The following is a 12,565-nucleotide window of genomic DNA, read 5'->3' as shown; positions in this document are numbered from 1 at the left end:
TTTTCCCCCCCCCCCCCCCAAATCGATGCAACCTGTGCTCTGTTTTAAATTTTAGGTTCTTGTGACATCACAGGATGGTATGTCACGTGATGCTCTACTTGCTACTGCCCTGCAAACACAACCCCCCTCCTCCCTCCACCGCCAAAGTCCTGGCTTTTACTAGGTATGGGGTTGGGGTTGGGGTTGGGGTTGGGGTTGGGGGGGGCAGCACTGTATATGAGTGGGTCTGTTTGGTAAATAACACTAAAGTATTTATTTGTGCTGTGTCGCAACTCCAGTAAACAGTGGACAGCACCAGTTTAGATTTGGATTGGACCACTTCCCAGAAGAAAATCCGACGTTGGGGGGAGGGGGGGGGTCAGATTGATGCGAGGCGAGAGACAGACAGCGAGGAAGGAAGTGAGCAAACTGTGTGTGATTGATAAAGGCCTGTGACCCTTTCACACACAGTCTGTAACACTCAGATGAGGAGGCGTATACACACCCGCTCCACACAGGCGGCAACACACAGGAACCCTGTAATTGAATATCGTGCAGAAAGCAAACATTCCCCTGTAAACATATCATCTGTCACCTCTATAGCTTAATCCATATCCTTTATGCCAAATGGAGAAACACACACACACACACACACACACACACACACACACCCCTGCAGCCTGTCAAACAAACAAATGAGGCTGGAGTCCCTGTGAAAGTCATCACCATGACCATCCCAGCTTCATCATCACGTTAGCCTGCTCCATTACACGGCAATACGATCCGGCCTGAAATCAATTAGCCGGCCATGCTAGCACCGTAAAGCGTACACTCCCCGATCTTTGTTTTGGTTTTGATGGAAAACAATGTCTTGCGCCCAGAAGGGAGTTTTTAGTTGTGCGGGTGCCACGTCCCTGACCAGATGAAAGATGCTTTGTACTGGTTCTGTGATGACTCTGAACGCAGGAAAATTATGATGCTGGCTCTGGCTGATTGTTTATCAGAGTTATAGTTTTTAGAAAAGTATTAAACATTTCAAATAACAGCTTTACAAATGGATTATATTCACACTGCTGATATGGTTCTTAGTATGACATCAGATCATTGACAGACAGAATTAAAAATAAATATCAGGCAGCTATTTAACTATTAAAGCTGCATCAGTGTAAAGGTCTCTGTCCATGTGTCGTTTGATTATAGATCAAGTCTAAGTTCTTTATTAATACTGTGAAAAAAGAAAAAAAACAGCTGTCAGGACTTATGTAACTTTGTGATGTCACAACAAAGCAGTCACCAAGCCCCGCCCACCTGGACCCACCATCCAAACCTTGCAGGATTTGGTTTCTCTGAGTGTTTTTAACTGAAATCTGCTTTATTTTTATTGGATCACTCAGAAAACAGTGAGCCAATCAGAAGAGAGGCTCAGAGCCTCCTCTCTTCTGATTGGCTCACCGACCTGTTGTTACTAGAGCTGCAGAGAGAAGCCTGAGAGAGGAGATGTAAAACTATACTGAGATGGTTTTTATATCTTCTGATGGATCAACACTTTAAATAAAACACAGAAGAAGAAACATGGAGCTTTAAATGTAGAACCCTGTAGTTCCTAAGTTCTAGATTCACTAACAAAAACCTTTAAACTGAAATATTTAAGAACACTTTTTGCATGAAGAAAGCTGCACGGCTCTGGAAGCTCAAAACAAGCTTGTTAAGCAGTTCCACCAGGACGTCCCATTGTGAGTGAATCACTACAACCTCTCCAAGCTCAGAAATGACCTTTCACACTCAACTGCAATGAAAAAGACCGATAATCAATATGCGTAATTAGGTCACGTATGAGTAAAGGTTCAAACTTTAATGCATAAATATGTGAATTAGTAGGTTTAAAGTGGCCACTCAGAGTGAGCGGGCAGCTCGTCAGGGATTACTTGAGGAATTTCCTTCACCTCTTTGATGCGACGGGTTTGATGGCACAGAGGAGCAGGAGCTGTTACCTTATTGGATCACATGCTGGTTTGGAAATAGCACAAGAGTTAGTGGTTCAGAGGAAGAAAGTTTTACCAAAATCTCATTTATTGAAATGGAATCACTTTGATCTGTTTTTAATCACACGCAGCGTGGTGACTGTTGTCTGTTGGGAGCTGACCCATCCTAACAGCGCTGAGGTCTCTGATTCTGAGAAGCCGGTTCCTGGTGTTACCATGGCGCTGATGTCCAGCAAATGAAAAGCAGCAGCTTCTGGTTCGTTTTTTCTTCTCCACATTAAAATGTCAAACAAAAAAAAAAATGTGTTGTCGAGTTGTGAGAAGCTGACGGTAACGGTGGTGAAGACGACAACTCCCATGATCCCTCGCTGCTTCACGACGTCACCCCGACGCCGTCTTTTGTTATCGTTTATTGAGAAACTGCGTTTAACTCAAAAGGACAAAACTCAACACTCAGCGATTCAAAGGTAGAAACCCCTTGAACAAATGTGAGTGTGATTTTCAACCTGGGGTCACGAGCGTGTAAAAGGTCGAGGGAGAGGTTTGCGGTCGCAGGTATTTCTCACTCATAAGGATCATACGTTCGCCACGTAGGTCACACGTACAGGCCGTGCACGGCTGCTCATTTGTCAGCAAACACGCCCTCTCAGGGATCTGCTTAGCGTTAAATATATGAGCTCCCTCTAATCAGTGGCTCCTTCAGCTCGTTATTAATGCCCGCTGGAAACCAGGACCAGGACCAGGGGGGAGAGGTCTTTTCCGAGGCGACTGTAATTTCCCTTCTCTTTACACCTCCACACCCTCCTTTCCTGTGACATTCATTAGTGCAGCGTAACCTTCAAAAGACACCCGGAGCCGGAGTGAGCGGCGGCCTGCTGGTGTCGGTACCAAACGCCTGGTCTGTCAAAACAAGCACGTCCATACTGATCAATGTCAGCCGGTTTCTATCGACAGATTGAATTTACTCCCTCAGTACTGTGTGAATGTGCAGCCACTCTGTCCCACACACACACACACACACACACACACACACACACACACACACACACACACCAAACGTTAAACCTGCAACACATTTTTGAATTTCTTCTTCTGCACAGATTTCGCTGGACGTTCTTTCAAGAAATCACATTTGCTCCGTAACTCTGCAGAAGCAGCTTCTGTCTTAGCTTCCTAACTTCAAACTGTGCCGTGTCTCCTTTAATGTGCTCAAACAAAACTGTATCGTAACCTTCTGATCTGCTGTATATTGATTACATTTTATTGATTATATTTTGTCGCATGTGAACGACGGAGTTTCGTGGCAGCTGCAGTGTTTTTTATGTGCAAGACTGCACATAAAAAAAATCTGTGCGTCTGTCAAGGTTCATGTGTTGTGTGTGTTTGTGTGTGTGTTTGTGCAAGCCCCAAGGAAACACGTGCACACACACACACACACACACACAGTCCATATGTGTTTACCTGATGTGTGTGCAAACATGATGCCGTGACATCAGCACTCAGGTCTGTGTCATGCAAGCGTATGGCACAAGTATCCTTCTATCACAATATAGTGTAATGAAAGACGTGTAAATATGGAGCGTCTATGTGTATACGTACAACGGCCTTGTTATTGTGAAACCCTCTTTTATTCTTCCACCGTCTTAATCCATTTTAAATACACAAGTATTCACCATTTCTGCTGCTGTTCAATTCAGTTCAGTTTTATTTGTGTAAAATCGAGAGAAACTCGACAGCTTCCGTCGTGAGGAAAAACCTCCAACAGAACCGGACTATGGGCCGGTTTGATTGGTTTATTTTCTCTATAGTTTTCAAGGTTTATATTTTCCATTAAAGAGTTTTAATACAGAGATATCATATCATTTCAGACAGTGGGCCTTCACATGCTGCTTTCCACCAGTCGGTGTTACGAAAGCATCACTGAGATCCAACACTGATGCTGAGGCGATAACGGTCTGGATCGCAGTCAGCTTTCCGTGGGTCAGAGGTCAGGACTCTCCGCACCGTGCCGTGAAAACAGTTTCTTTACGGACCTGTTGGCAGCAGGCCATTATCTGAAATCATCTCGTTATCAACTGGAACTAAGAGGCCGAAACACCACGAAGCGCATAGACGGGCGTCCGCATTCAGTGTGTGTGGATAACGTGCTCTCTCACTCACAAGAGGCTTTCTGTTATAAAATTATAACCTTCAAGCTCAAGCTGAGATAACCCTGATGACATCACTGTGACCTCATCAGCGAAGTGGCCCTGTAATGGACGTGTAGGACAAGAAACAACATCAACATTGTTCCATTCTCAGGCCAATAGTGACTTAAAGATACTGGTGGACGTGGGAAAACTAATCTTTTTTAAAGCTCCATCTTTTCTAAAACAAAAGAAACTAAATCCTGCAAGGTTTGGATGGTGGGTCCAGGTGGGCGGGGCTTGGTGACTGCTTTGTTGTGACATCACAAAGTTCCAGAAGTCCTGACGGCTGGTTTTAAGGCTCAGTTTCTGAATACAGGCTGTGTGCATTTCTCTGTGGACTGAGGCTTCGATACTTTCACAGTATTAATATAGAAGCTAGAGCTGATCTATAATCACACTACACATGGACACAGACCTTTACACTGGAGGAGCTTTAATGTTGAGGGTTTGAACATGAATATTAAGGTTAGGCACAGGAAGGGAACGAAACCTTGTGTGTGTGTGTGTGTGTGTGTGTGTGTGTGTGTGTGTGTGTTAGAGTGTGTGTGTGTGGGTGTGTGGGATGACATAGTGCTGAGACAGACACATACACGCCATAGCTTGCTGTTAAAGTGTTAAGCCTGATAGTGAGCCGCTCTCTAATTTGACATGCCTCAAATTAGCTTAGTGGACATTAAGTCTGCGTGTGTGTGTGTGTGTGTGTGTGTGTGTGTGTGTGTGTGTTGGACTAGTCTGCAGACTTGTCTACAATTAACTGCGCACAGGTTAATGCGTCTTCATATCAGAATGCCATATGTTTTGGCGTGTGTTCATACACACGTGTGTGAGCGTGCATGTGGCAGTGAGTAAAGTGCCTTGAGGCAGACCCTGGTATTGATGGGGATTACTAACACTTAGCTGACACCACTGAGACTGCAAAGGGAGTAAATGATTTAGAAGCATTGGCCTTAATGTAATGAAAGAAAGGCCCTGCCTGTCAAGAACACACACACACACACACACACACCTATGGGCGCTAATCCTGTGAGCTTACATCTCCATTAACACTAACCCTGCACCACAAACCTACTCCACAAGATAGCTAGCACTCTCAGTGTTTCCCCGAGGATATCAGAGACACTCTTTTTCACTCTGTGTCTCTGACACACACACACACACACACTCACACACACACACACACACACACGTCTGTGACTACACTGTGAACCCATACTGACATCCCCTCAGGCTGTGTGTGAGTTTGTGTGTGTGTGTGTGTGTGTGTGATGTGAAAGTCTATTAAAAGTGTGTTTTTGTGAACTTATCCATATAACGTGAATAGTTCCTTTGTGTATGAATGGATGTACTCTGCCTTGACAACATGCTGAATTATACGCACAATATAGTGCCAGGCTGATGTGTAGCGCTCACATTGAACCTCCAAGGCCACCTGACTCTGACATGATGGATGGCTCCTTCCACAGCAGCTGGAAAACAGTTCACATCCAACCCCGTCGTCCAACTCACAGCCGCACCAACACTGAGATATTTAGATAATGCAATGTTTACATCTGTGTTTGTTTGGTACCGGTTTCCTCATCGCTCGCCATGACACCGCCACCACGCTGGAAATCAGCTGGAGGTTAGAGGTTAGAATACGCCCTTTAGGCAGCACTAGCCCGGGATGGGCCGGGGCTAGCTGCTTAGCATGCTAACTTCAGTAGCTAGAAGAAAACAAGTGAAAACAAAAAAGAAGTTTCAATGCTGAACTCACAACGTTTCTATAGACTGGGAATGCTAACGTTAGCTATGTAGCGATAGCAAAAAGGTACACATAGCATCTGTAAAGCACAGTAGTTGGATGTAAAAACATATTTCGTGGAGTCGGGGCCTCGCAGCATCTTTAAAAACCAAACCTCCTGAACACAACAATGAGCCGGAGGTTTAGAAAACGTGTCGAGAACACTTGCGTCTTGTTGTTGAAATTGCAGTTGTTTCCAGCCTGTCGTTATTTTACCTTTGCCCAGTATAACGTCTCTACAAAATGCAGAGCACAGAGTCTGACCGTCCTGAGAGCGTCACAGAGAGAGAACCTGTTGTGTTGGATCACGTTAGATCTTCTAGGCGTCTCTACTAGACTGGAAGCTCGGTGCAGTTCCCACATGAAACCCCTGCACCGCCTGATTTACGATCTGTTTGTCAGTAACAGACTGTTCCTGTGTTCCCAGTGCCTGACACCACTTGAGTACACACTCTCTGACACGCACACATGCACCATTACATATTACACAGCACCCATCATAAAGGAATTAGCTTGATCAGCCCCGCCGCACTAAAGCCTAATTGAATTAGCGCTAACCAGGCGTTAGCGTCTCGGCTGCACAGGTAACCGAGAAACAGTGGCATGAGGCCTCGGAACATTTTACCTTCACCTGCGTGCGTGTGTGTGTTTGTGTGTGTGTGTGTGTGTGTGTGTGTGTGTGTGTGTGTTACACTTTTATGCTAAGTGAGGAAATCAGCGTCTGTTTTTTAAGGAACCCAAAACAGTTGGAAACGTATTTAGATCTGACAACAATGTGTCATCAGAGCAGTTTGATATGAAGTTAGAACCTTGACATTAAAGCAAGTGTTGGTAAAGTGAAGCAGCGACTCAGCAGGTGATGTTAGTCTGTCAGGTGTTGCTCACCTGGGCTGCAACTTCTACTGACCTCTACAAGTTGCCAAAACAAACCAATGGAATCTAAAGATAAAGCTTTTTAGGCATCAGGTTTTTACTTTTCTCCACTTCACAACAACAACACTTCCTGTCTCTAAGTCACATGTCACTAAACTAACCAATCAGCAGTTAGAAGGACTTAGACTGAGTGTAAATAAGAGGAAAACCAATGAGATGGATTCAGGAGATTATTATAACAGTTTTTTAAAGATGCACATGTAAAAATTGAAACTTGTAAATACGTAATTAACAACTGTATAAACACTGTGCATATATTTTTACTAAATTAACTCATATAAACAGACAACAATTGACATTTAAACCTTAGAAAAGTAAAGCGCTGTATGTGCGTCAGCGAGGGCGATTGTGATGTGCATGTGTGATGTCATGTCCAACTGTGCCATCCTAAGCCCCTGCTGTAAAGGTATACACACACACACACACACACACACACACACACACACACACATCCCGCTGCAGTGTGATTAAATCTTTAAGGAAAGTAGCGCTGGCTGCAGGGATAAGTAGGGCCAGTATGTGGGGGCTAACAGCTGGGTGGAGAGTGGCTTTTAATCCAGCTGGGTTTTAACATGATGGAGGGAAAAACAACAATCCAGGGTGTGTGTTTTGAATCCTCCTCCTGCCAACAGCACGTCCTCACATTTCCAGAGGTTTACAGACAGAAATTAGAATAAAAGGGGAAGTCAGTGAGCAGCACCTACAGTGGGCCGACAGGGTCGATCCAAGTCGGTGATTGTGACGTGTTCAGATGTTTGATGAGATTACACTAAAGTAAGAACGCTCAGTTTCTGCCTTTAGCTGTAGTCATGCAGTTATTTCTTCTACTGTAACTGTTGGGCAGTGAAGGCAGCAGCAGTGTGTGTGCACGATGTGTTCAGGCGCAGTGTTCAGTGTAGGTCACCCTTGTGTTTATAGCACGTACAGTGTATAAGACAAGTGAAACAGCCTGTGTGCGGACAAAAACACTTCCTGTGGAGAAAAACCTTTAGAATAAGAATATTTTAAAATTACCGTGAGAAATATTGGTGTCAGATATTTGAAAATGCGTTTTATAAAACCTGTTAAAATTGTTAATAAGGAAACAAAGTGTAACTTCGGAAGAAACAGACTTGATTTGTGCATCACATAGAGAGGACTGTGGACTTTATCCCTGATCATATATATAGATATAATCGATTGATCACAGCGGCCAAGGACTCTTTGTGTCTCTAATTGTATGAAGATAGAGTTTTAATTACTAGTATATATATATTTTCATACAGTTTGGGACAAATAGAGTAAGAAAGCTGACAGTGAGATACAGTGAAATAGATTGAACTCTTGTTATATATCAGGTGCATACAAACCAATAACAGTGTATCTTTATACTGTAACATCAGCCCGATGACTGCAGATATTATGACTGTTTTCCAGGTGCTGTAAATACAGTTTCAGAAGCTTTACATTCATATACATTTAAAATCCTCTTGTACAATGGCAGAGCAGCAACAGAGCAAATGTGCAAATTGTTTTTGACGTTAAAATCAGGTTTAAACTCTGATCACTGATCGGTGGTTCAGGTCTAAAACAATCAGTATCGGCCCTCAAATACCCATATTGGTCGAAGGCTGCTCTGATAAACATAAAGCTCTTCCTAACCTCCTGCCAAGCTCTTATCATCCAGAAAAGCCACTGCAGTCAAAACCTTTGATCTGCCGGGCTTACTGGCTATCAGGGAGCAGACTACTGTGTGTGTGTGTGTGTGTGTGTGTGTGTGTGTGTGTGTGTGTGTGTGTGTGTGTACATGTACCCTGAGGCCTGGCCAATGTCAGCTCTGCTGCAGGCCACTGACAGGTGCTAATGCTGGGGCGAGAGGCTGCACGGGCCTCCATGCTCCCTACTGTGATAACACTGACCGGCTTCCAGAAGCACACACACACACACACACACACACACACAATGGCTGAGCTTCCTGATAACTTTGCTGCACTTCAGAAGCATTGTGCGTGTGTGTTTGTGTGTGTGTGTGTGTTTGTGTGTGTGTGTTGGATTGATTTTTCAAAGGATTCCCCTTTAGTGCCAGCAGGCCTCCCATCAAAGCCAGCCATGAGAGCCTGGTGGGTGTTTTCGTGTGTGTGTGTGTGTGTGTGTGCGTGTGTGTGTGTGCGTGCGTGCGTGTGTGTGTGTGTGCGTGTGTGTGTGTGTGTGTGCGTGTGTGTGTGTGTGTGTGTGTGTCGGACAACACTGACACACACACTTGCCTTCGAGGTGATATGATGTTTTTATGTCCTGCATGGTAGATGTGTGTGTATGTGCTGAATTTGATTGTGAAGGCCGACCTGGACACGGCGGCTCGGCGTGGCTCGTTGCTGATAAAGGTTCGACCTGCTGAAACCTCCGGCTGACCGTGGGGCAGAGGTTTTACATGTCCACCTTAAATCAACCTGTTCAGAGCTGCTCACGCAGGTCTGAGTGTCGTGGCTCGATCTGGAGGATTTAAGCATCATTTGCTGCAGCACCTTGAGTTTAACTTAACAAACTGCAGCGCTGTGTCCATCTGTGTGTCCATCCATGTTTCCTGCACTGGAGGTCCAGCACATAGACAGAGATATAAACACAGAGACAGAAGCTGGTGTTTCCAGGAGGAGAGGATCTCCTCCGTCCTTATCTTCACTCTGTCCTTTGATTTCATCGTGTCTGGGATTTTGCTAAAACTGACAAGACCTCTAGAGACATATTCCTGTGCTCCCAGATAGAGAGAGAGAGAGAGAGAGAGAAGAGGAAGAAGAAGAGATAGAAACGCTGCAGACGAAGCAGGAGTCCAGTATCTGAGCTTCCAGATTTGTTCTGCAAACTAACTGATTCCAAAAAGTGAGCAGAAGTATAAAATGCTTGGAGGTTAGAAGCTACAGGAGCAAAGCTTCTTTGCAGCTGCTGAAAGAAAACAACAATATACACAAAACAATAAAACACACTGTAAAAAACACCAAACACCATAAAAACACACAACACTTTACAAATGCTGAAGCTCATGAGCTGTTTCCTGTCTGTCACACACTTCCTGTGTGTTAACGAGGAGGAAGCTGCTGATATGCAGAACTGATGATGATGATGATGATGGTGATGATGATAAGGTGTGTGGTCATGTGGTTTGTATTGTTGTTGTTTCGTTTTTTTGACGTGCTGAGTCACAGGAGCACGTCACCTTCATCATCTTCCTCCTCCTCCTCCTCCTCAGCCTTTATCACCTCTCAGTGCTGCAGGCACAGTGACTGAGTCAAATGAACACACTAATAGAATAAACCAGTTGTTTTAGTGTCTGCATGCCTGCCTGGCTGGCTTATCACACACACACACACACACACACACACACACACACACACACACACACACACAGAGAGAGAGAGAGGCAGGTTGCAGACTCTCTGGCTCCACAGCACAAGATCTCCCTGATTGCAGAAATTATGGCAGACAGAGGAGAAGAGATTAAGATGCAGCGTAGGTCTGTGTGGATTTGGTTTGACAGGCATGAAGATTGTGTTGTGCTTACAAGTTGTTTGTTAGGTGTGTGTGTGTGTGTGTGTGTGTGTGTGTGTGTGTGTGTGTGTGTGTGAGTCTTAAAGCAGCTGATCTGCTGGACTCCAGTGGAACCAGTGTGGAGTAAATTCATTTGTTTTGTGCAGGGGAGAGAAATGTTCGTCTGACGTGTGTTTAACACTGTAAAAGACAGAGAGTCGATTGTTTGATTACCAGCTGTGATTTGAAAAATCTACTTTTTTTAATTAAACAACTAATAACACAGACTCAGCAGAAGCCAGACTGTAGTGAAAGACAACCCACTTAAAGCCACTTTCATGCAAAGAGAAATAGAAAAGTTCTGTGACAGCGGCTACAGACGTATTACAGGCTTATGTAGCAGGATATGGGCCGTGTATAATATAATAATGTTGTATTTTATGTTTCAGGCATAGGTGATGCAAAACTGAAAACAAAACAACTTATGAAACATATCACATGTGGCAGGAAACCTGATTATGTAGAAGCATATCCTGCAAATGGACCTGCTCTAACTTGAGTATTTGAGCTGTTAAATGTCTTATGGCTCGTTGTGTGTATTTTCATTTGTCTGTGTTTTCCTCTGCATGTGTTGGACACACATGATAGACACAGTGTTGAGTTTAGTCTTTCCTGCATCAGGTTTTCCTGTTGTAGGTTTTTACTTTCCTGTCTGAGATTGCTGTTCATTACCTGTGTTAGACGTGTACAGTATGTTTGATAATGATCCCTTTAATACAGTTAAAGTCTGATCTAATATTATAATATGATCTATATCTACTTTATACTGTCTCTTAAAAAAGGACGTTTCTGTTTCTACGAAATGTCCAAACTGCAACTGGATCACATTTTCTGTGAAGATAATGAGGAAGTTTCAAACGCACTGATAACAAACTGTTGACAGACAACAGCTCGACATCCACTCGTCCTTCTGAGAGATCCAGGTTTCATTCACAGTGACTTCACACCGCTGGTGCATGTAGTGATCTGTTGGGTGTTCTGTGTTTGTGTCTGCAGGGCCGTTCGATGGGCGCGGCGTGACGCTGCTGGAGGTGTGCGGCAGCTGGCCGGAGAGCTTCGGCGTGCCGCGGCACAACATCGGGTCGGCGGACGCCAGCGACGAAGGCCTGCGGGAGAGACTGGCCGACGCCATGTCCGAGTCCCCGTCCAGGGACATAGTGGGATCCGCCACAGGTCAGTGGAGGCCGGACGATGCACAATCACACTCACCTGCTTAAACACATGGACACGTGTCCACAAACATGCCACCGCTGGTTCTTCCATCCCACATTTAAATCATTTAAATCAAATAGAAACATGGAAATTTGAAAAAGGAAGAAAAGGTCTTTTTGTTATTGAGTCTTTACACTTTGTTCTTGGTTCATTTTCACTCTCATCTCGTCAACAAAATGATTTTGGCACATTTTTGTTGTTCAGGATCTTGTGTCCGCTCTCGGACACAATGAACGCTGGAAGTCTGGACGTATTGACAGAAGAGAGGACAGAGGGTGTGATGATGATGATGATGATGATGATGATGATGATGAGAACTTGAAGATAGGGTCTCTCTGTATGTGGCTATGTTATAAACATAAAGTGAATAGAAATAGTTTCCTGTTGGAGATGTTGCAGGTCAGACAATCCGTGCACTAAGTCAGAGCAAACGTTTCGCTCTCATTGAATCTTGGTCGAATAAATCCAGTGAGTGAATAAATAAAAGTTACTTAAACGACAGTGATCCATGTTTTAATGTCACCTGCTGTCAGTGTGTTCAGGTGAGACAGGGTTCTTTATTTATTTGAAGGTAAATCTGTGTAATATTTTCTAAAGATGCTTCTTGCACCTGATGATGTTGATTCTACGTGTCACATGTTCTCGTGTGTCCTGATGCTTCACTGGAGATTTAATCCACTGTTTGTTTTTAGCTAATTCGTCATAAATCTCATTATAAGTATCATTTTAGGCAGCTTGACTTCCTCACTGCATTACCCAGCAGCCATTGCTGCCAGATCATGGTCCAATGATGGATTAGGTCACCACTAGTAGGGTGTGTGTGTGTGTGTGTGTGTGTGTTTGTGCGTGTGCTCGGATTTGGCATATCTGCACACACCTTGCTTTACTTCGAGGTTTCCTGCCTGTGTGTGTGTGTGTGTGTGCTGTCTCTT

At 44.3% G+C, this 12,565-nt stretch overlaps 1 protein-coding gene across 1 annotated transcript in view; it reads left to right on the top strand.

Annotated features, from left to right (window-relative positions):
- bcas3 (BCAS3 microtubule associated cell migration factor) overlaps positions 1–12,565 on the top strand; it is a 313,054-nt gene that overhangs the window by 265,405 nt on the left and 35,084 nt on the right. The window contains exon 23 of the mRNA XM_023420499.2: positions 11,418–11,594. Within this exon, the coding sequence (XP_023276267.1) occupies positions 11,418–11,594 (177 nt within the window). The remainder of the gene's footprint in view (positions 1–11,417; positions 11,595–12,565) is intronic.

The sequence above is a fragment of the Seriola lalandi genome, unplaced genomic scaffold, assembly GCF_002814215.2.
Source record: "Seriola lalandi dorsalis isolate HSWRI2012SDOR001 ecotype SW California unplaced genomic scaffold, Sedor1 jcf7180002054646, whole genome shotgun sequence".
NCBI classification, from domain to species: Eukaryota; Metazoa; Chordata; class Actinopteri; order Carangiformes; family Carangidae; genus Seriola; species Seriola lalandi.
Note: the sequence above shows the minus strand (reverse complement) of the source record. Positions and strands in the feature narration are given on the sequence as shown.